The 25,477-nt window shown below is 37.0% G+C and overlaps 1 protein-coding gene across 4 annotated transcripts in view; it reads left to right on the forward strand.

Moving 5' to 3' along the window:
* SMOC2 (SPARC related modular calcium binding 2) overlaps positions 1–25,477 on the forward strand; it is a 142,309-nt gene that overhangs the window by 87,700 nt on the left and 29,132 nt on the right. For all 4 annotated transcript variants that reach the window (XM_071549475.1, XM_071549473.1, XM_071549474.1 and 1 more), the window contains exons 8-9: positions 9,496–9,682; positions 16,710–16,792. In XM_071549475.1, coding sequence (XP_071405576.1) covers positions 9,496–9,682; positions 16,710–16,792 — 270 coding nt within the window. The remainder of the gene's footprint in view (positions 1–9,495; positions 9,683–16,709; positions 16,793–25,477) is intronic.

The raw sequence follows: 25,477 nt of genomic DNA on the forward strand, positions 1-25,477 counted from the left end.
TCTGTCATAAATTAGCTTTTAGGGGTGTAATTGTGTTCTCAGTATTACATTTTTTTAATGTTAGGATTTTTTAAATCAAGTAGGTTTTAAGTGTACATATCTGAGAGGCAGTGGGAATTATGGTAGCATCAACTTTTGCATTATGGCTGTCAAAGTAACACTCCTTGAAACACTGAGAAAAAAAGGAGGATTTCTATTTCAGCATCCTGTTAATCTTTGTATTCCTGTTCAATGTCAGAGGGCCAAATCCTAACCATTCTCTAATGCCCATCTGGTGTGCTATGAACTAGACAAAGCTGCATACAATACTGACCATTTCTTAAGATACTCTAAGACATGAAGGAGAACTATCTAAATGCAAAATAACATTCTCTTACTTTTTTAATGCATCTGCACATTTTTTTAACTGCGCACCTCAGACCACATTCCCATAAAACAGAAGTCCTCTTGACTCCTTCTGGCTTCTGCAGCAATAGACAGGGTTCTGTCTGTAAGGTGGTTGGAAATTAGTTGATAGAAAATTAAGTGTAGGTGGAGTGCAGTCACCTCAGACAGGAGTTAAGCAATAACTGGAAAACACAGCACTGATGCCAACAGCATTAGCAGTGAAGACCAGTGGCAGGAACATGACACAGGCTGCAGCCAGAGATACCACTGTACACCTCTGAAAGGAAAATTACATGGGTGCCTAAGATAAAGTATCCAAAGTCACATCCAGGCACTGATGTAATTATTTCAGTTTCCCAAATGGTGAAGAGAGAAAACTTCTGTTTCACTGAGGGGAAGTGTTGAATTGATAAATATCCCTGTAAGCTGGCTGGGTTATTTAGGTGCCAAAAGTATGAATTTAGGTACCTCTGTTACTCCATTTTTGTTTTTTAATTTTTAGTAGAGCTGTTCACACAAATACCCTCAGCTCACCTGGCAAAGACTTTAATTTTCACAGCTCTATGGAAAAAGTGAACCAGCTTTCTTTTCAATTCAAATATTTCTTTAAAAATGAGAGATTTTTCCACTGGCAGGAGACTAACATTTTCTGGTCAACATACTCATAAAGAAAGAATGGTAGCTTTGCGCAATTTGGTTTAATGAATGAGCCTTCAGATTGCTATAGCAAGCTGGCCAGCTAGCCACTGTGTTTGGGACAAGTCAGTGATTTTTATTTGCTATAATTTTGGGTGATGGCTTTTCTGTGCTGTTTTGTTTTGTTGGTTTTGCAGTTTGAACTCAATAGTGCTGCTCAGCTCTGGCAGGGTGAGTCATCCATATGTAGAAATAATAGGTACCAATATTTCCTCTTATGTAGGAAAACCAGATTTCATCCCATTTGGCAAATAACTGCTTTCAGATGTATCCTGGCAGGACGGTACAGTCTTTTGCATGGTATCCTTGCTCATTTTAGGGAAGTCAAGTTAACAAAATCAAGAAAGAGCACCTGAAGATAATAATCCATGCTCTTTCCATTAATTCAGCACAAGTGAGATGATGGGCCTCATTTCCTCAGAAAACCAGATTTTCTGGTTGTGAAGCCTTGTATCATGTGGTTGACCTTCTTCTTGTGAAGCCTGATGCCATGTGGTTGACCAGTGGGCTTTAAATGATTTTTGCTTTGTGTAAAGGTTGCATTTAAAGATCTGTTGTAGAGGGTAGCACGTAAACAGCCCTTGGATCATGTTTGGCACTCACAAAGGCTTGCTGTCACTTTCTCACACTGCTGTTAAAGATAACACAAATATGCAGCTCGGGATACAAATTTTGGCTCTACTGCAAAATGCATCTTTGAAATAACTCACATGTATAAACTAATGTACACTAACTTCATGGTTTTCTGCTATTTATCTGCAGTAGAGGTAAATGTTAATATTGAGACATTCAGAATCAGATTGTATCATGCTTCTAAATGAAGACTAATGTTTCTGTGATTGTTCAACAAGTCAGTGGACAAATCTCACACTAATGTTTTATTCAAACTAAGAATGCCAAATATGGAATTACATTTTATTTAAAAGAGGTAGCTAGTGTGATCCCTTAGTCTGTTCAATGACAGTGTGAAAACTCAGTGAAGAGAAAAAGGATAAAAAATGAATGAGTAGTTCAAATTAGTTACAATACTGTGACAGTAGAAATTTGAATACTTGCATAATATTTCTCATCTCTTTAACCAAGAAGTTAGGCTAAAATAAACAAACAAAAAAAAAAGAAACAACCAAAAATGCTAAAATAGCAGGCCTTTTGTGGCAAAACACTTATTTTCTTTTACACTATTGGAGTTACAGTCTTTCTCACACTACTCCTAGTACTTAAAATTCTAAGAAAATAACATATTCCACAGGTATGTACAAAGCCTTCTCTAAACCAGAAACTTAAAAAAAAATCCAGCAGACAAATGGGTTTGTATTTTGTTTAAAGAGCAATTTATCCCATTGCATTTCAGACCTCTGCCTTACAGCCCCCCAAACTTTCCCCCGTTGGTAGAACCAGAATTTACAGAAATCTTGATTTGACAGAAGGTTACTTGGCTACTCAAGACCAGGGTAACAGTTGAGAAAATCTTGGTGTATGCTGCAAGATTAGATAGATTGTGATAATGTTCTTTTCAGGTAAAGCTATCTGGGAGCTGGTAGTCTCTGTATTTCGGATGTATGTTTTCAGTGGGTTCAGTGTGTTTCCAGATGGTTTTCCTTGTGTATTGCAGTATCTTTGCATATGAAATCACATATAGAAATGAGGGTATCTGTCTGTGACTTATCCTGCTTTGTTCAATGGAGTAAAGTACATAAATTAATCATTAGGGCAGTGTTGAAGACATAAGCTTTTTCTTTAGCCACAATCATCTACCCAAACTCCAAAAGGGCAAAATAGTGGTCAGCTATACATTGTGAGCTCTCTGCAAATGCACACAAGGGGTCTGCAATATTTGGCTCTCACAAGTTTTTTTCGTAAATGAGAAAAAATATGGGTAGGAATGTTGCCAGCTTTTTTCAGGCCTTGAGAACCCTCATGCTGACAAGTATGTGAACCTAACATAAATCAAAACATGTGGAGCCAGATGAGTATTAATACTGTAATTTAGACCCAGATTTTGGTTGCCATCTAGATGTTTGGTCTAAGGTTGAGTGTTTATTAATGTTACCTTTGCTTACAAGCAGGACTTGGTACATGAACAAATATTAGGTTTAACTGGAAACATAAGTGCATGTGATTATATTCAACTGAGACGTGTCCATTAAATTTAGTGGGTATTTTTTCATTGATTTCTACTGGGGGAGGGATGGACATCATAATGACTCCTTATTTGATTCAGATTGATGAATGATCTTTATATGAAGCTAGTAGCATGAGCAGATTAGTTCTTGTATTTGTTTGGAACATTGAGCTGCACTTGATTCTTGTCAGAGTTGAACTTGAAACTGTCAAGAAGAAGCAGGCAGACAAATTCTTGTAAGAACAAGTCTTCTGAGGAAAGATTGGTATAAGATGCCTATACCTTGGCCATGAGGGATGAGAAAATAATTTCTTGTACACTAAGGGTAGGAATCTGTGTCTTAAACTGCCTTATACCCCCTCACCTACCTCTTCAGAGAAGGAATTCATCATGCTAGAGAACGTCTAGACTAAAGTTGGAAAATCTGATTGAATATGAAGCCATGGAGCGACACTTCTCCTTCACTGGAAAAAAAATAGTTTCGGGATTTTGTCATTTGTATTAACTGTGCTTTTAGCAGGAACAGACATGATGGATTCTGACAATTTTCAGCTACAGGTAAAGAACCTGCTAGTTTGCCTTGAAGGTGTTAGGAATAATGGAACCACTGCCGTAATGTAGCATTTTTCCATTCAGTCAACATAAACTCCTCTGCAGGCATAGCATAGCTTGAATAGAAATTATCCCACTTCTTACTGCCTTTATAAACTGAATATTTTGGTCATATATGGAAATAAAATTTGGTGTAATCTAAGTGGAAATCCATTCAATGAAACTTGGAGACTGTGAAAATTAGTTAAAAATGTAAAAACATATTGTGATCAGTTTCCTTGGGGGTATTAAATTTGCTGGTTCAAGGAGGGTTCATCCTAAGCAAATGGATCAAATTCTTATTTTCATTAGATGAGAATTTCTTAGGGGGTTGCATGGATGTAAATAGGACAAAGCTAGCACAAAGCTCCTGTAAATCAGTATTTGAAATGTTCTAAAGGAGTGCTTAAATTAGGCTTAATTAATTAGGACAGACAGATGATTTGAACAAAATTCTGAATAGCAGAAATTGTCATACAATTTAACTCTCTGTATAGTGAAATTCGGACATGATTATATCCTGTCAGTATATACTCCCAAGAAACATTGTAAAACTGCAATATTAACTGTCTGTAATAGTACACTTCACTCCTCTAGAAAACGCATATCACTTTTTGAAGTATTTTTGTTCACAGGTTTCTTGTTACCTGGCTTCTATAGAGGACACTGAGCTTCAAACCCTAATAAAAGAACCATTTACCCTGAAAACCAGGCTTTCTATATTGTCCTTTCATGGCCCATTGGGAGAAGAAGGGAGAAAGAACCAACTGAAAACAGAATTTCTTGGACTGAATTCTGTTTGTCACATATACATTGGGGGGTTAAGGAAATTTGAAGGAAATGTTTGTATAGTGGGAGGAAATGTTTAAGTACCATAGGGATGCCTTTGTAATTTTCCACAGATTTGACAACTTGTTTCTGCAGAACGCACTGAAATTTAGACATAAATACAGCAATTTACATTTACGCAAAAAACCCCAACTCAAATTATTTATAATCATGGAATTCCACATGTTGGGAGAAGTTGTGATAAGACACAGCAGAAAAACTGCCAGAATTTCTGAAATAAGGGGCCAAAACATCTCCTGTTACAAGACTAACAAGATGATTATCGTAACTTACATAATACAGCACTTGGCATTTTAGATGTGCGACAGAAAAATGCAGTTAGATACATTATTCAGGATGACTTTTCAGAAAAGTCACTGCTTTTCTCCTCTACGGTATTACCCAGTAAACACAGAGTAACTGTTTAGGTAGCCCATCAGAGACGAATAAATGAAGTCTTTCATAAATAAGGATTAATGATGTTATTAATATTGAGGTATTTTTCTCTTCATCTAATTTAACCAGATTCATTGAAATCCAGACTGTTTTCTTAGGGATAACTGGCTACAACAATTGACTGAAGATTTTACACAAAACATGAAACTTAGCCCCAGAGTTTGTCATTAGCTGAAGTATGCTTGTCACTTATAGAAGATGCAGCATTTCAGCTGGTTCTTTGTAATGGACTGTAAAGACATCTTGAACTAGAAGACAAAAATGCATTTAGTAATTAACCTTTAAAGTAAAAAGGGAAGAAATGGAATAGCACTATGACATAGCAAGTGTAACATACTAAACAAACAACATCTAAAGCAGTTTTTTAAACTCTTAGCAGGGAGCAAGAGTTTCACTTTGTCACTCAAAAGCGGTGGTACAAAGGCTCTTAGTGTAAAATAGGGCAAAAAAGAATACCTGCTTACAAGATTGAAATGCCTGTGTTGAATCACCAATGCTTATGAATCTAAAATAAAATATAGTTTTGTGTAGAAAATGCAGAAATATTTATTAACCTGAAATAAATTATCCCTGCTGAGCAACAACATGACTGACTAACATGGTAGACTATGCAGAAAGGATTTTTCAGTCATTTCTAACTGTTTATTTAACTAAGATGCTTGGAAAACACCAATTTTTGATTGCAGCAAGACAAAATTGAAGAAACTAATTGAAATAACAACAGTGTAAGCACATTCCTTGAAAAGAAGAAGCTGGAGTGCCAGTGCTTTTCTGTTCCCAGAAGTAATGTTATTTTAGTAACACATGCCATAGAGAGTTTGATGCATTTTAATGAGTAAGGTACTTATCCTACTTTTATTGTGCATAGATCTTTTTCCATACTGTTCACTTCATGAACTTCTGGCATCCATCTGTTAGGGTTCCAGTTCACAGTTGTTGTTAGATTGTTTGGACAAACTGTCAGGCATCTTCTAGGTTAATGACATTTATCACTGGTTCTCCTGGGAAATTAATGTTTGTTGACCATGACTCTTCTGACATTACAAAGGCAGTTATTTGCGGCAGTATGGTAGTTCTTATGATAAGAGCTCTTAGCATCAAAGGGCTAGAATTGCATCTTTCCACTACTCTTGTTCTAAATAATAGAACAAAAAGTTTGAAAGGGAATGAATAGCTCCCTCAGAGAGGAAATTATGCAGAGGGCTAATATTCTGGCTCTGGCAGGCAGGATTATAGATAAGCATTTTAGAGCAGTTTTCCCTTAGGTAGGAACAATGTTCTAGTGGGGAAAACAGAGAAGTAGTAATAGTGGCAGAAATGGTCATGGCAAAAGTGTACAAAACCATTCAACTTCAGAAATTACTGTCTTGGGCAGTTACAAGACAGATTGCCTTGTAGCTGATCTGAAGCTCATTAGCTATTTTACAAGGGAGAAAAATGATAAGCTATTCTGCTCTTCTGTTGAATAAAGTGAATGAACTGGCTTCAGCAGATTTGTAATACAACTTAGTTATTTGGCTCATAGAGAACTGACAAGTCCTTCATATTATTTTCTTTTTAATTTGTCGAAAAGTAATCTAGATTGTGTCTGACAATTAATTTAGGCCTAATGATAAGTTCCTCTTCTTGTTACTATTTCCCATCTGTAGGAGAGGGGTAAAAAATTAAGAGTTCCAAGAAGAGGAAAGTCCTTCCTTTTTATCTTTAAACTTTCTTTTCATTAGTCACTGTCTGCTCTGCTTCCAGTCTCACTTGAAATGTGAAGTTCAACCAGTCTTCTGACCATCCCTCCTAAAGCCATAAGTCACATTTGCAGCCCTTCTTCTTATCTTTACAATAATGCTGCTTTTCTGCACCTCTGAGGTTCAAAACCAGACATAAGGGGAAAAAAGGACCAGAACAAACCTGACCTTAGTGCAAAAGATACAAATTTCTAGCTTGAGCAGCAGCTTGTAGAAAATCTTGCCTGAGCAAGTTAATCAGTAAAGACCAGTTCTCTAAGTCTGTAACGCTGGCTCCTAAATCACCCCAACGCAGGTGACTGCACTGGCCCATGAATCAGCAGTGCAGTCCTTCGCTGGTTGTTTCAATAGGTAGAAATTAGAGCTTCACAGAAATTAAGGACTGACACTTATGCTCACAGCTGAAACAGTCTGTATCTGCTTCTGTACTGGGAATTTTCCGTCACACCCATTTCATTCTGCTACATTTTGTCTGCCTGGATGACCTGACTATCTAATCTTCATATATCAATATATTTTATAAAAAAAGCTGGTAGCATGAAAATGTATTGCTCCTCTGGGTTTGGGAGAGGTTATATTACCTGCACATCTGCCAGATTGTGTTGCTAGTTACAAGGATGTAAAACAAAAGGTCACGGTAGATAATGGCATGGTCCCAGTGTTTGTCAGTATGAAAGAGAAATTAAGTTAGTGGAGTTTAAAAAGGAGTAATGATTTCCTCCCTTTCACTGCAGCTGCTTCACCCTGTTTTCTATTTTTCACTTAGTTATATAAAAAACATAAAAAGTGAATAACTAAGCTAAGTGATGTGTTTTCCAGGGCTTTCATACCTTATTACTTGATAATCATCATAATCCACATTTACTGAGAGAAAGATCAATTTTGACTACTCTGAGAGCATGTTGGTGACAGATTTCTATTTTGTGAAACCATAGCTATTTCTGTGAAGGTTTTGACATGCAAGTAATTACCTATTTCCCCTTTTTTAAAGAAGCATTTCTGTCCCCACTGCACTGATTGTCTAAGTACAGTTCATTATCTAAACACTGACACTTTGAGAGCTATTCAATGTCTAAGTCAGTGGGTAGAGTAAGACAAAAACATGAAAAATCAAACAACTTATCTAGATGGCCTGTTCAAATACTATGTGAAACAAAAGAGGGAAAAAAAGTCAACCAAACATGTCTATCCATGTTTTGTAATCAAGTTAGGAAGTGATATGCTTGGTTTTAACCTTTTATATTGATTGGAACAAAACACTGTTTTGTAAACCAGACCATTGCATAGATGGAATTATGTGCCATTTAAAGATTGAAGGTGTTTACCTTCCTACTGCCTTTTCCTCTGCAACAAATATTTTATTTATTTTGGTCATCGAATTTGCAAAAGAGCTGGCAAGGAGCAGCAGTATTCTGGACGCAGCTGGTGAATTTCTGTCCATTGATGACTACAATTTGCATTGTGAACCCTGTGGATAAAAGTAAATGATATACAAATGCTGAAGTTTGTTAAAATGCTCTAGAAAATTCAGTCATGATTCAGTTTGTTCTTCTGTGGATTGAACTGTGAAAAGTCAAGAAGGAAATCCTTTAACTGACCTGAATTGAAAGAAGATCAAATATTACCTACAGTTTTTTTATTGCAACATTAAAAGGACTTTTCTTTACCTGAAGAGAATATATTATTTATTGAAATTCTAGTAACTCAACATTTTTCTGTGAGTAATTTATGTGTTTGTAGAGTGTTTAACATTACTGTTTTTCAAATATTCCTTTTATTCTGCTCTAGATAGTTCAAGAATTATACAGAATCTGTATTATTAACCATCTAAATTTCAAATGATAGGAGACTGATTTTAAAGTCCCTGGATAAATAATACCTTGAGTAAATAGTCTGTCTCATATTTTGTCTCTGCAGTGTCACATGTACCAGTTTAGTAGTGACCAAAAATCCTCAGCAGACTTGTTATTTTACTCACTGGTATAAACTGACAGCCTTCTTGGCCCTGTGGTTTCTGCTCTTTCCCCCTGCCTCCTACTTTCATATAAAGGCTGGGAATGTGTAGATACATAAGTTTTCACATATTCAGAAAGACCTAGGACATACTGCTAATCTGAAATAAAAATGTATTAATTTTTCTGGTCGGTCTTTGCTTTCCAGGGTAAATGATGCATTGCCAATACCAGAATCACCAGAAAGGAATGTGGAAGAATTCTCACTGTGTTAAGAGGTTCTTCCAAAACTGGAAAGAAAGAGCAGAATGTAAAAATCTAAATGAATATCTAGAAGAACAAGTCATTTAAGGAATACTAACAGGTTGTATTTCTCCTGTTCCTTCTGAAAAGGATCAGTAGTTTAGGGACTGTGGAGTAGATGAGGGTTTTTTTGAGGTCACAGAGAAAGTATTTGGTTATCTATAGATTACATTAAGTATAGGAAAGGAGGTGTTCAAGATATTATTAGGACTATAATATGAAGCAGCTGCTTGAAAAGGAAACCAAAACTTCTAACAGTATACAGGCTAAACCAATGCAGCTGGTATTTGAGCTGTAGCAAGCCTCTTCAAACACAATCCTTATATGTAATCAAACATAAAAAACAGATAAATCTAATAGGCCATTTGTAGGCCTTTTCTGTCTGGTTTCTTCAGTACGTATTCTTTTCTGTCCAAAGCATCGTCATGTGATCAAGAACTTCAGTCAGCACTGGAGGAAGCTAAACAGCCCCAGAAAGACAACGTGTTCATTCCAGAGTGTGCTCAGGGTGGCCTCTACAAACCAGTGCAGTGCCATCCTTCCACAGGCTACTGCTGGTGTGTTCTGGTGGATACAGGACGTCCCATCCCTGGCACATCAACAAGGTAAGGGACTACATGGTCAGAGCTCAAAAGTTGTACTGAGAAGATGCCTTAGCATCCATGTACTAGCATGGAGATTTCAATTGCTAGTGGAATTATGTCATTTAAGTTTTTTCTACTATAACTGAAATATTTTAAGATACATCAAAAGCTAAGGTCAGATGGCCATGAACTCTTTCACTGCAGTGTCACAGGCAGTTTGCTGTCCTAGTCCTCTTCTTTACTTCTGTTTTATGCTGGGAAACCAAGGCTTGGAGCAGATAACAAATAATCCCAGAGAAAATTTCACACTCCTTAGCCTGAATATAAATGAACCAAGTAAGATGGTCTATGACAGAAACAACTTCCCACCTCAGAAATGTTCAGGTTTTTTTCCAGCAACCTTCTCAACTATTTTATATGACAGGCTTTGATGGAACAACTGCTCAGGAACCCATAGAGAGGAAATATCATCTTAATGTGTTATTAATAGAAGCTTGGAATTCAGTCATCTAAGCTGAGCTGGATACATGGTAAAGTGTTGTAAGCCACATAGAGCAGATGTAGACAAGGCACATATCACATTCCAAAGGATGTTATTTAGGTTGGTTATTGTGGTTTGGTCCTTCTAATAATGTTATAGAAGCTCATATAAAACTGGCAGGCAGTATGGGTATCTTGATGTGATCATAACTTTTTTCAAGATTAAGCAAAATCATTTTTTATCATTCACATAAGTTTTGTGAAAGAAACACAAATTATAAGTCACTTTCTGTAAAATATTTTATTATTAGGGAGGATTTTTTTCACATATTCTTCAAGTGCTGATTTAGTGCTATCTGTTTAGATTATAGTATAGACCATGCCATTAACCATACCATCTGAAGTGCACTTGATGAACTTAGATGTCTTTTCCACCCTTAAGGATTCTATAATTCTATGACAAAGTTACTGTTGACCTACTGTTTCTGGCAACTTGAGGTCCATAAACTGTGAAAACAAAATAGTCCAAATTTGATCCTGAAACTGTAGGATCAATAGACCTTGTGTGAGGATCTAGAGATGTCATCTTGAGATTGCAGAGGCTCCCTTTTATGCTCCTTTTCTGCTCTCCATTCCTAGGTTTGTGGACTGTTTCTTCTTTTTAGTGCTAAACATTCTTTGAATTATAGTTTAAATAATTTTATTTCCTATTCTCTAATTTGAGTCTAAATCATCTTCTTGTGCTCATCAAGCAATGGGGCTTCTGCTGTGGTTTTTTTTTTCTTGGGTTTTGTTTATTGCTAGGGTTTTCTTCTTGTTATTTTGTTGGGGTTTTGTTGTTGTTGTTTTAGTTCTTATCAGTATCATTTTATTATAGAGTCAGAGAATAGCTGAGACCTCTGGAGATTCTATGGTCCAACCTCTCTACTCAAAGAAAGGGCATTTAGAGTAGGTTGCTCAAGACTGTGTTCAGCTAGTTCAGAGTACCAGTAAGGATGAAGAATCCACAGTCTCTCTAGGCAGCCTGTTTTAATGTTTGATCACCATTATGGTTAAATTTTTTTTTTGCCTTTATTTACCCCAAATGTTCTGAATTTCATTTTGTGGCCATTGCCTCTTTTCCTGCCAATGAATATCACTTAAAAGAGTCCGAGTCCCTTTTTATTTTCCTTCCTTTGGATATTTATAGAGAACAGTAAGGTCTTCCTCAGCCTTCTCTTCCCCAGGGTGAACTGTGTCAGTACCCATTCCTTATCATGTCAAATGCTCCAGTCCCTTAACCAAATTCATGATTCTTTGCCAGACCCACTCCAGTATGCCAATGTCTCATTTGAGGAGCTCAGAGCTAGACACAACATTGCAGATATGTCTCATTCTCCCACTGCAAATGAGAGGGGAAGGCTCACCTCCCTTAACCTGATGACACTACTCTTTGTAATGCAGTCCTGGAGGCTTTTGGTCTTTGCTGCAAGGTCGTGTTGCTGCCTCATACTCAACATCCATCAGAAATCCCAGGTTCTTCAAAGTTGCTTTCCAGCTGGTTGGCCCCATCCCATACTGATGCAGGTGCTAGAATTTTGCATTCACCTTTTTTTTGAAGTTAGCGAGATTCCTGCCAGCCCATTTCTGCAGCCTGTTGAAGTTTCTCTGGATGGCAGCACAACCGTCTTGTCTATCAGCCTCTACTCCCAATTTTGTATCATCTGAAAATTGATAAAATTGTTCTGTCTCCAGTGTCCTGATCATTAATGAAGAAGTTAAACAATATTGCCTCTATGAGCTTTGGGGCACTCCACTGATTGGCTTCCAACTGAAATTTTGCTGCTGATCCCAACTATTTGAGATGGGCTGTTCAGCTGTTTTTCAACACACCTCCCTGTTAATTTGTTTAGCACATACTTCATCAGTTTATCTATGAGAATGTGATCAGAGCCAGTGTCAAAAGCCTCGCTGAGATTAAGAAAATATCTACCCTTCTCACCTTATCAGCTGAACAAGTTATAGAATCATAGAAAGCTGTGGCATTTACCAAGTATGATTTCCTCTTCATAGTTAGATGCTGACTACTCTCAATCACCTTCTTCTTCACATGTTTTGAAATGGCTTCTAGGAAGATTTCCTTCATCACTTTCTCAGGAACTGAAGTAAGTCTGGCTGGTTTCTTTGGCTTTTCCTTGCCCTTCTTGAAGGTACAAGTGACATTTGCTTTCTTCCAGTCTGCTTCTCCATTCAGTACAACCTTTCAGATATAACTGAGAGTGGCCCATAATGACTACATCCAGCTCCCTCAGTAATTATGGGTGTATCCCATCAAGTTCCATGGATTTGTGTATGTCCATTTTGTTCAAATAATCCCTGACTTGATCCTTCTCCAGACAGGGGAAATCTTCCTTCCTCTAGACTTTGCTACTGGTTTCAGGGATCTTGGATTCCTGAAGGCTGGTCTTAAAAGTAAAGACCAAGGAGAAGGTGGCATTAAGTACTTCTGCCTTCTTTATGTCCTTTGTTACAAGCTCTTCTGTCCCATCCAGCAGCAGGCCCACATTTTCCTTAGTCTTTTTTTGCAGTTGAAACAAATGTAAGAAGTCCTTCTCAGTGCCCATTGTCCTCCTTACCAGATTTGCCTCCAAGGGGCTTTGGCTTTCCTAACCCCTTTCCTGCACACTTGGGCAGTGTCTGTATCACCTTTTGTATCACCTGATTATTTCTTCCCTTTGTATGCTTCCTTTTAAAGTCTGAATTTTGTTAGGTACCTTTTTTTCATCTGAGCAGGCTTCCTGCCAGATCCTGCACACCAAGATGAACTATTTATGTAACTGGAGGTGGTGATCGTTAAAAATCAACCAGCTCACTTTCCTATTCATATGTATAGTGTGTACACACTATGTGCCATTTTGGCTCCTACTGTCTAATAGACTGTAATTCTAGGTCTTCCCAACCCCTTGATGAGTTATCTATGGACCTCGAATCAGTCTTTGTCTTTTTTTTTCCTGTTTGGTCTTCTGGCCTCCTGTGTTTGGCAACTACACATTCACTCAGCTGTGGGAGAAGAGGCAGCAGGACGACCCTTCATTGTACTGCATGTCTCCAAAGCTGGAAGGCTGGAAAATTGGACTCAATCATTCCATGCATATGGTTTAGACATAAAAATGCTCTGCTTGATGACTGATACTAAAAGGATCAGCTGCTGTGGTCTTGACCATTTCCAATATGTTCAGCTTTGCTGGACTTATGGTCAGTTCTCAGCGAAGCTCTGAGGAAGTAATATTTAGTAATATCCCTGGAGAGGACATTTCTGAGCGCAGATGGGTAAGCAGAGTACTCAGTTTTAGGAATTTCATACTAAATAAAGAATGACTGGTGTATTTAGGAATCTACAGTCTTGGTAAACAAGCAGGTGGGATTACTGCTGGGAGTTTAAGAGGAATGTCTAGACTTCATTTCTGAGAAAGATTTAGGCAGGTTGGAATACCATTAATTATTCCTTGATTTTAATTTTTTTTTCTGTATTGATAAAATTAAACTTTTTTTCTGTGGCAGAGAGAAGTAATGGGGGATCAGAATATGATGAGGAATATACAGTTGTTTTTTTCTAATTTCTTTATAGAATGGAAAGAGTGAACATGTGAGTCTTTCCTAGTTTAAAGAACCAGGGACTTATGCAAAATTGAGTATACTATCATCCAGCTTTTCACTGCAAAATAGAAATTAAAAGGTGTTAAAATGTTACTGAAGAAACTGACAGCATAAATACTCCTGGTAGCAATATGGATGCAGAGCATACTGAAATATCTTCAAATATGGACTGAATCCCTCGGGGCAACACTGATAGGATAGACAGATCTGGGAAGCTATTGCCAGAACAGCTTAGCCTTTTGAATGTTTCTTTTGAATGTATTCAGGAGGATGATATTTGTCATATCATAAGGCTCTGAATACTACAATGAATAAAATTAGTCACATTAAATAAGACCCCCAAAATGAAGGGAAGTTATTAATATTCATTCATCTTCTAACACACTGTCAAAAAAAGACAAATCACTTTTCAGTGAAGGTATTTCAGAAATAAAGTCATCTTGTCCTAGAGTTTAAATAAAGATCTATCAATGAAGAACCACTCTAGGACATTCAAGGCAGTAAAACTGAAAAGATAGGTGATATTGTGGTATAAAGCTGCATTTTATGAAAACCTAGAGGAAAACATCAATTTAATTAAAAAGAGGTAATACATTTAAAGGGTAAAACCAACCATCCTCCCAAAACTCTTACCAGTATGGTCCTCACCAGCTGGCTCCCAATGCCTCTTGGACATCACAGCGTGACCCTCAGCCTTTTTGTTAAGTGGGGTTCATGAGCCTGTGTTCTTACGTGGGACTTTTTAGCAACTAGGATCATGTGCAAAGTGATGCCCAATCCACTTGCTCAAGATTCTCTAAACTTAAAAAAGAAGATAATTCACCTGTTTCAGGAGGCTGCCCACACTGTGGAATCCCTGTGAATACTCCATCCTCTATGGCTTTTACACCTCAGTAAATCTCAATGCTTTCCAGCAGACTGATCAGACATATAAAGCACCCTTCATAAGCCCTTGGCAATTCTAGAGATACATTCACTTCTAGGGATTCTTTCCCCTTTAAAATTCAAAAGAGTAACTTGGGATGTCTTTTAACTACATTATTTTTAACCTGACAGTGCTCTATTCTGATATGCTATCCCTTTCCCACTCTTTCTCCATGAAAACTGAGGCAAGTCTGTTTTTCTTATCAGTTTTTAGCATAGTTGCTCCTGTATGGTAAATTTCTAATGGCTCATTTTCTTTCTTCAGTTGCTTTAAAGAGTTAAATGCAGACTTTTTACATTTCAGCACTTAACACCTACTGGGCTTCATTAGATTTAGTTTGCATATTCTGAACTACATGTGTATTTAACAAAAATATAAGCTAAAAGTGTAGAAGAGCAGAGGACAAAAAAAAAAACGTGTAGGCACAGAGCAACAGCCGTAACGGAAGAGGGTGAGGACAATGCAGTCAGGTATCAGATTAATTGGGGACCAGGCTGTTTGCCAGATACTGCATTAGTGAGTATTGCTTAGAGATTTCCCTTTCACTGTTTTTTTGTTGATTGAAGTGGCCATCCATCAGGTATCTGAATCCAACACATGCTATCAAAGAACCTTCAATACCTACAATTCTTTAGGGAAACAAGGATCTCTACCTCTCCCACGTCCACAAAAACAGCACTGTACCTTCTTGCAGCAGCCAAAATTTGATGGCCAGTGGTCAGTTTCATCAGATGATGTAGAAATAAATTAAGCCCTCAAAGGAAAAATAATGTTGGGGGTGTTTGTGCGGCCTGATAATTAAGATCAAAATATTTAGACATTGTTCTTAGGAGCAGTCTGACCTGGGCCTGGGACATAGCCACCATTTAATGTTTTATGAAAGAATATTTTGTTCCAAAAATTTTGGATTAGCATATTTTAATTAGACATTTTAGTGTGCTGCTCAGTAGATGTCATTTTGGTGAACTTAGAATAGGAGAATTTCAATTATATGAAATACGAAATAATCTAGATTCAGTGAACAGGAATGTATGTGCACATACATGTATGTGGACACAATTTGTGCTAGTAAGTGCATTTCACTGAGAATTGAATTTTTCTCTACAATAGCACACGCTAAATTCTGCAACTTCACGCTAGGAGAATAAGAAAGTAAAATTTCTCAGAAAGAGGTTCTGTAGACCTGTGTGGAAAACCATCATGTCTTGATAGTGGGACATAAAAAAACCAGGTGAGATTCAGCAGCAGATCCTCCAATACCTCCTAGTCTTGCATGAAAGATATTGCTGATGGTGTTGTGTCAGTCAATGTTTCTTGAAAGCACAAACAGCAGAGGTTCTTGTTACCAGTTCAACAGAGTGACTTTAAACTCAGTAAGCATAGAAGGACCAGAATATTCCAGTTGCATGTGGAGATTCAGTGGTTTTCACCGTTCTTTTTAAGCAGTTCCAATCCAATTCCCTCCCTTGTAGAAATCCTATCAGTTCTTCACTCTTATTTAAAAAGGTTAGCTGTTCATGGCTAGTCCTTTTTACTTTAATTTTTGGGAGTTTTTTTGGAGAGGATACAGTAGCATGTAGTTTTAGAAATGCAGTAGTAACTAGCTAGAGTACCTGCCTTTCTGTGGTTTTTGAAAACGCTTCTCTGGTGTTTCCCAACATGAATACTGTTTGTCATACTGTTTATGGCTTTTTGGTTTTATAGATGGAGGGAGAGCCTTACCGTTTTTTTTTCTTTTTGGGGTTTGTTTTGGTGTATTTTCAAAATAATTGTTTATTATATAATAATTTATAGCAGTTTCTTAGTTTTTCTCCCTGTAGAATGTGGTGGTTTCTTTGAGGTAAGTGAAAAATAGGCAGATGAGTTTGCATTGCCCTTCTGAGTGAAAAACAGGATTTTTCCCTTAATATAAGAAAGTACAAGTCTTATTTGGACTACAGAATTGGAAATAAATTCTAACTCAGACCAGATTAACCTGGTTTTATTCTCTCTCTGTTTGTTCTTTAGGTATGAACAACCTAAATGTGATAATGGTGCCAGAGCTCATCCAACAAAAACAAAGGATTTGTACAAAGGCCGCCAGCTTCAAGGTCAGTGAAATTGATTTACATTTGTGCAATCCTATGCTTTTCTATCCACTGCAATAAATTAGAAAACAATTTCTTTTTTTATATTAAAACAATGTATTTTTTTAGATATCACTATATTAATTTGCCACTGACTGAAGTCTTTGACTTTGGAGCAATGTATGTCAATATGGGTCTTGAGAAATTGTCAGAGAAATTAACACTTATTTTTCTCAGTAGATTTATGGCAGTCACATTTATTTACTAGAATTATTCCTTCCTGTTGTCATAACAGGGAAGTCAACAAATATATCTAGAATAACTTGGCACACAATTGATAATCCTTGTTCTAGCAAAATCCATAGGAAATTGGCCTCTGTCTTCAAATCAGTCTAAAAACTCTCTCATCTTATTTACTTTTCCCCCAAGAGTATCCATGTCAGTTTACTTCAGAATATTTTATTATTCTTCTCTGTAGGAAAGAAAAAAGATGTTTATTAGTGGTTTTATTTTTTTTTTACTTTTTATAAGCATGTGAGAGATTTTACCTCTGGATAGTTGAGCTATATAGAAATTGGTAGACTTGCTTAATTTTTGAAATGGCTTTTTAGTATGTTTGAATAACTTGAGGTGTAACCGGTTTAGTGATATTGCACATGTTATGAGAGAGTCACTGTCAGCTATTGTAAAGAACTAGAAATAAGCAAATAATATGTGCAGATCTTTTGTATCATGAAATATATTCCAGTTTAGCCACTCAGATAAACATTTAGACAGTAATTCTTAACAAAACATGCACATCAGTGTAGAAATGAATATTGAATGAAGGACACATTAATACTCTCTGTCATGAAATAAATTTAATTACAAGATGTAATTAAAAAAAAAGTCGGATATAACTCTATGTTCTGTTCTACATGGAAAGTAGCTAATCAAAGGATTAACTGTAAGCCATCCAATTTATGTGGCAGGGAAAATGGCAAGTGTGAGCCAGAAACAGATCTAGCTAGGCATGATGGGACAGAGAAGACAGACAAGGAAACATTCATGCCATTTTAGATATCCCTATTACTTCTTTTGAATCTTATCTAGATACAATTCTGGTCATCAGGAAATGGGAAACACAGAAGTTAGCTAGCTCTGATGTGTCAGGAAAAGCAGCTTCATTCCAAGAGAAGGCAGCTAGCATTTGCTTCTTTTAGACAAACAAGATAAGGTCTTGTTCCTTTGAGATCATGAGAAAAGGAAATGGTTTTCTTCTGTGACGACTTTGGCACAAGAAAAATAGGTATGAAATGCCTAGAGTGAATTTCACCTGGGAGCTATAAAATGGTTTCCAGCTACTAAAACAGTGAGGCAGCAGCTTTCTGATGGAAGAGAAATGGGGCAGAAAATCTGGTATGTGTTTTAGGTGGACCTTGGTTACTCTATGAAAGAGACAGTGGCAGAATGAGAGAGGTACTAACTCTGCATCATGGTCGATTACTTAAGATACTGAACATGTACATATACTAAGAGATGAAAAGCTGATTTACACTAAAAATTCACCTGGGAGCATGATTTTCATATCTCTTACCAAACTATCTTTAACAAAAAATAGCGATGGAGTGTGACTAACTTGCAATTTTACTGTTTAGCTGCTCACAGATTTCAGCAATAACCACATGTGTCACATAAATCCTCAGATATGTGAAAATTAGTGGCAAATACACCTTTGGTAGCAGTCAGAATCATGATGTTTATTCATCATCTTGCCAGTCAGTACTTGCTTACTGAAGTTACTGCTGTTGTAACTTCATGTAAGTTAGCAAGTATTTCAAGGATCATCTGGGAAATATTTTGAACCTTATTGCAGCCTTCAATACTTAAAGAGGGTTTATAAGTAAGATGAAACCAAACTTCTTAGCAGGGCCTCTAGTGATAGGAAAAGAGATAACGATTTGAAACTAAAAGAGGGTGATTCAGACTAGATATAAGGAAGCAGTTTCTCATGATGAGTGTGGTTGCACAGAGAGGTGATGGATGCCCTATCCCTGGAAGCATTCGTGGTCAGGCTGGACAGGGCTCTGAGCAACCAGATCTAGTTGAAAATGCCCTGCTCATTGTAGGGGATTGGACTAGACAACTTTCAACAGACCCTCCCAATGTAAATTATTTTATGATGTATTACAATCCTTACTCCATGGAAACCACTGGAAAGTTAACCATCTTCAACCATCTATCTCACACAACACTTGCATATATACAGACTTGGATAATTACTTGATTTCATGTGGGTTTGGTTTTTTTTTTTTCTGAGTGAAAAGAATTTGACTCAGAAGAGACAAGAGCACAGCAGAAACTGAAGAAATAAGTTTTGCAGCAAAATATATTGATTGACGGTGAATCCTAACTTTTGCTAAAAATTTTAAAAAGCATTTTCTAGATGAAATCTTAGAGAAGATGGGCAGGTGAAGGTTTTTAAGCTTTCACATACCTATTTCTTACCTAAATTGGTAAAGCTTTTGTACAGTACACTAATAAAGATTTATCCAAAATCAAGATACACTTCTAGTAAAACAGTTAACAACAATTAACAATTAACAATTAACAATTAACGTTCAATACTTTAAGCTCCTACCTGATAAATTAATTTTCATTAAGTTAGGCAATGGTATTTTGATTTACTTTCTTTTACATTATGGTATTTTGCATTGTATGAGCTTTAGTCCAACGAACCACTACGCCAATGCAAGCTTGTAGTTATCATAAATGATTTGTGTGGCATGGATTTGTTCTCTCTTGTTTTAACGTGGCTTAAGCTTTGATTTTCTAATGCTTTTTGTTATTCTAGCATAAAACAAATACAAAAATTTCCTAACATTACTTATAGGTTAGATAGAAGAACCTCATTCTTCTATGCTGCAGCTGCATAAAATAAGTACTTGCCTATAGAACTAACAAGGGGAAGAGGCTCCTTCCCAGTTGCAATTGGGTTAAGATGCTTACTTTTTTTCCTTTCTCTAAGACTAAATGCAGAAGTCTTCAACTGGAAAATTTCTCACATATCATGCAAACATTGCATCAAGTAAAAATTAATGAAATTTACTTTAGACAATTTTTTTGAGAAAGGAGGTTGAATGATGATCTTGCACAGATGTGTCTAGGTGTTAACAAGTAACACAAAGTTGGGCAAATAGCTAATGTGAATCAACTTTTTAGTAGAAATGAACCAGAGTTACTCTAAGTTTCTCTATGGTAAGCAGTCTTGCAAAGGCATGTGTATATTTGTGTTGTCCAAATTTAAATATAGCATATAATTTGAGTGGTGCCAGGACTGAAAAAAGTAGGTTAATTAGATCCTTATTTTTCATGAATAATACATTTTTTATAGGATGAGTTTGCTTGATTTGAAGATTATAGCCACAGAAATGAAGTAGCCCTGGGTAAAACCAGGAAAATTTTAAAATTAATTACTTTACTGCTATGAATTATCTTAAATGGGATAAACCCCACTGATAGATCCTCAGGTGGGTTAAGTTGTCATAGTTCTGCAGCTGCACTGATTTATACAACCTGAAAATTTGAATCCCTTACATGTTAAGCCAAATATTTTTAGCAATAATTTGCAGATAAATGAAGATGCAGTTTTTGGTAAGCACTGATATCTTGTGAAGGTAAAATTGTGAAAGGTAAGGGCCCCTTGGAGTCTACAGTAAAAGTTCCACTGATTTAAACTGAGCTAAGACTATATGTTAATATCCTAAGGGTAACCTAATATAAAGCATCTGAAACTGAATATAATGTTTGTAAGGATGATCCAAGCCACCTGTATCTTTTAGTTTGGGTTGGAAGTTACATAATAATAATTCTTCCCATTAGATTTCTAGTTCTTTTTTATAAAGCCAAAGCATTTTTCTGAGGTTACTTGTGGTTCTTAGAAACTAGCTATTCCCTGATAATGAAAATGAACTCAAAAAGGAGTCTAGAATATGTTACATACTGGGGAAATGGAAGGGTTTTTATACTTTTCTCACAGACAGAGTTTTCCAACATTCATATTTTGACTTTTTGTTCTTCTCTGTGTTATAGAGTTAAATGGGAACCCTGTGATAAACTGACATATTCTGTAAAGTGTCTTGAATATTTTTTTCATACTCTTGGATTACTGGTCTGCTAAACAGAAATTCAGTTTTCTACATGAGCTGATCAAGACCATTTAAAATGGTAAAGCGTGAAGGCTAGTTAAACTAAATATTTAGTATGATGGAATGAGGTGTAAGTGCCTCTGTATTTTCCTAAAATCATGAGTGATAGGTGATAGCTCAAATTCATCCAAGCTTAAGAAGTATCAGCTCCTGAAACTGTAGTTTTTTGGGCTGGGTCTATGGGTGAAGGTATTTTCAAGCATTATTTGTATTCACTACTTTTTAATAATCAGTAAAATATTTTTTAGCACATACTCTCAATAGGTGTATATTTATTTATAAATCATATATATGTACTACTGTAATAAAAAATTAGGTACATTATAAAACATATGCAAATACAGACATTACAAATTTATTTTTTTTAAATGTCATCAATTAATAAAGCAAAAAATATTTTTGTCATGCACTTCAACTGATTGTCCTGTGCCTTCCCTGGAGTACATGCACCTCAATTTGGATACAGTGGGCAAGCTAGCTGTTCATAAAGCTAGTCTTGCCTCTGCTCTAAGCAACCTGGGAGAAAAGGCCTTTGATATGTAGGAGAACAACACATGATAGCATATTGAGACAGTGTCAGACTACTCAGATATTTTGCCTCACAGGCAGATTTTCATGTTATTTAAAAATTAGGCATTGAATTAGGCTGGAGGGCTGGATAAACTTTGGATCGTTCCTAATATAGCTAAAGATTTTTGTATTACTTCACTTGGACATTTATCTGTTTTTCCTGTAATATAATCTTCATTACACAGATGTGAAATTTGAAAAGTAATTGGAAAAAAAATTCAAGTATTATGGAAAATTTAGTTTTGTTCACACAATATTTTTTAATTAAATGTACCCTTATTTTTTGTGCATGAAAAAATCCCCAACAAAAACAACAAACAAATGAGAAAATTGCACATAAGTTTCAGCAAGAGACACAATGCCAAGCTGGATTTGCGGAGTTTCAGACTTTACTGTGTTGCTATAGTTTTGTGGCTGTAAATCAGACCACTAATTTTGTTTACATTTCATTTTGGTTTGTTTGAGTTTCTCCTTTTCTTTAACACAATATTTTTTTAAGTTCCTACAGTTGTGATTATTCCTTTCATACAAAAAGATAATTTGGGAGGGGAAACCATAGTTTGGAAATGACAGTGCCTCATAAACTGTAACAGAAATACAGCCTACTGACTTAGTTGCAGATTCAGTGTCAATCTACTAAAAGTCCTGAAAGTTTCCCTTTTCTGTTTTCTCTAAATAGCATAGCTCTTCACTGTTGAGTAGTTTTCCTGAGACACTGATCTCAGTTTACCTAGCGGGAATCCAGTAGAATGCATCCATTGCATTCAAGTTACTGTAAATTTCTACTGGGGAAATTAGATTAACATTTCACTATTTTTGTCCTTCCTGGCAATCACTCATTTCAGATGCTTCTAATCATAAGTTCTGTTTCTAGTGCATTTCTCAAAAAAAAAAAAAGTATTATGATGTTTTGATAGCACTAATTTAGTAAGCATCTGAAAGTTTTCAGTTTTTATTATCTGGGGTTAATTTAGTGGCACAAGGACAGCCTCTATGAGACAGATTTTGAATTCTCTGTTTATACAAGAATATAGACCATGGCCCCTGGTCCCCACAACCCCAAACCAAAACCTAGTGCTTTCCATCCAGGACCTAAACTCTGCTATCACTGTGTTGGTACTATAGTCATCTACAGTTTTGGTCCAGCTTAGAACTTTAAAAGATATTACTAAATTGAAATGTCTTGATGCAAGTCCCTTGCATAGTCAAATAAACTTATTTAATAACAAAAAAACCAAAACCAAAATCAAAACACAAAACCCTTAAAACTCTTCTTTAAATATGAACTACAGGTTGTTTTCTAATTTCACAGCCTACTATTCTCTCAGATATTGTTTCATCCTATGGGTCTTCTTTAGCTTAGCTTAAGTTGGCATTCAAGAAGTTAATATTTTCTCCTGCAAATCATGCATGAGAGATGTTTAATTCATTTGTTTATTTCATATTTTTTTTACTTAAGAAAAACAAAAGTATTCTAACTGATCAATTTTATTCTTATTGTAATGGCTTTATTTACTGTCTTTCCTGTGGGATAATCCTGCACTGACCCTGAACAGTTTATGTTTTGTGGAGCAAGACTCAGTGATTTAAGGTATGGGTGAATTATGTGGGGATAAGTACAGTTTACTTTCCATTGTTGGCAGTGCATTTTCTTTTTCCAAACTTAAAGAGAAATAATCAGAAACACTCAAACCACAATGATGCAAGACCCACAGCCAAACAGCCATCATATGAAGTGTTCGACTTCAAAGGCATCTTTAAAAAAAAAAAAAAAGCAAGTGATAGAGGCTGAACTGCGTTTCCTTTTGAGATCCATTGTGTTTTGCAGCGGTTCCACTTTTGACCATGACCGTGTCCGATTTCATAAGGTACCAGACTATTTCTCAGCTAAAATTCTGAAGTACCACGACTTCTACTTCATCTTGCTTGTTGCAGTTTCATGCAGTTCTCTGTTTCTTCAGTGTAGTCTGGTATCAGCACCAAGTAGAAACTAATCTTATCTTACTTTACATTTCTTAAACATTTGAATAACTAAAACATTGCTTGTTTTTAGAGGCATCAGTTAAAGAATAATGCAGATTACATACACATGCCTGCCTTCTTGAGCTTCAGATTATTAGGTCGATTGGCATGTAACTGTCTCTACTGAGCTGTGATTTGAAAGGATTATAATTTTGTGATGTAATCAGCTTTTTGGCCGAATGAGCTAATATTCAAAATACCCCTTTCTGCTGTTGAATCTTAAAGCTCCAAGCTGTCAGCCAACCTTTTGAAGTTGCCAGCTCTTTTGAATGAAACTATAATGATCATCTTGAGCCCTGTGTTGCTTTATTTATCAACAGGTACTTAGCAGAAAGGCTCTTTATGGAGCAGACCTGCCTAGCCAAATGTTTGCACAATGACCGGGAAATGCTGCTGCAAAGCTGGTGTGAACCTTCATGGCAGTGATGGCAAAACTGAATAGCTGCATGGCAAGTTGATGGAGGGACCTGCCTGGACCATGGTGGGGTCTGCAGGGAGGACATGAAGCTCAACAGCAAGGTGCAACTCCCAGAGCTGGAATTTAGTGATGGAAGTTCAGTTAAGCCCCCATAAACCAAGAGAAAGTGGTTGGTGACCTGCTATGCCCATTAGACACCCAAAAGTCTGTGGGCCCAGAGGGGTTACACCTGAGAGAAATGAGAGGCCTGGAGAGAGAGCTTGCCAGGTCCCTTTCAATCATTTACTAGTAGTCCTGGTTAACTGGAGAAGTCTCAGTTGACTTGTAATTAGTGAATGTAGCACCCATCTTCAAGAGCAGTTGGAAAGAAGATCTGGGGAGCTACAGGCCTGTCAGCCTGACCTTGGCATCAGGGAAGATCATGGAGCAGATCATCATGAGTGCCATCACACAGCACATGCAGGACAACCAGGGGGTCTGGGCCAGCCAGTATGGGTTTATGAAAGGCAGATCCTGCTTGAGCAAACTAATCTCCTTCTATGACAAGGTGACCTGCTTAGTAGATGAGGGAAGGGCTGTGGTGCTGAGTATCTATACTTCAGTAAAGCCTTTGGCACCATCTTCTACAGCATTCTTGATAAGTTGAGGCTTTTCATGGCTTGGAGAAGTGCAATCTCCAGTGGATTAAAAGCTGTCTGGATGGCTGGGGCCAGAGAGTGGTTGGCAATGGAACTAAATGCAGGTGACAGCTGGTCACTAGTATGTTCTCCAGGGCTCAGTGTCGGGGTCAGTCCTGTTTAACATCTTTATCTGTGGTTTCAACCAAGGGATTGAGTACATCCTCATTAAGTTCTCAGACAACACCAAAGTAGATGCAAGTGTTGATCTGATGATGGATAGGAAGGCTCTGCAGAGGGATCTGGACAGGCTGGATCGTTGGGCTAAGGACAACTGCATAAGGCTCAAAAAGGCAAAGTGCCAGGTCCTGCATCTAGGTCACAACAACTCTGGGCATTGATATAGGCTTGGAGAAGAGTGGTTTGAGACTGCTCAGACAAAACGGACTTGGGGTTGCTGTTTGACAGCTGGCTGGATATGAGCCAGCAGTGTGCCCAGGTGGGCAAAAAGGCCAATGACATCTTGGCTTAAATCAAGAATATTGTGCCCAGCCAGGAATGCACCCTCTCAGTCCCATGGTGCTAGGGGAAGAAAGGGAATGGCTGCTTCCCCTCCCAAAGCAGTTGCTATCACCTCTAGTGTACATAGTGGACTGGGAAGGGCACTGGGCTGAGGCAGAGGCAGTACTCCTCACCATTACATAGCTCTATGAGTCAAGCCTCCATGCAAAGAGGGAGGTCTGCAGCAGTAAGTCCTGAGCTGCTACTCTGGCTTCACAGTAGCTGAAACTCAAAAGCGGACTATGTCTCTTAAACCTACAACAGTTTCCTGGGGCTTTTGGGTTTAGTAACTTCAATATTATTACCCCATTGTCTGGCTATATGAGAGTATGTT

The sequence above is a fragment of the Pithys albifrons genome, chromosome 2 (assembly GCF_047495875.1).
Source record: "Pithys albifrons albifrons isolate INPA30051 chromosome 2, PitAlb_v1, whole genome shotgun sequence".
Classification (NCBI taxonomy): domain Eukaryota; kingdom Metazoa; phylum Chordata; class Aves; order Passeriformes; family Thamnophilidae; genus Pithys; species Pithys albifrons.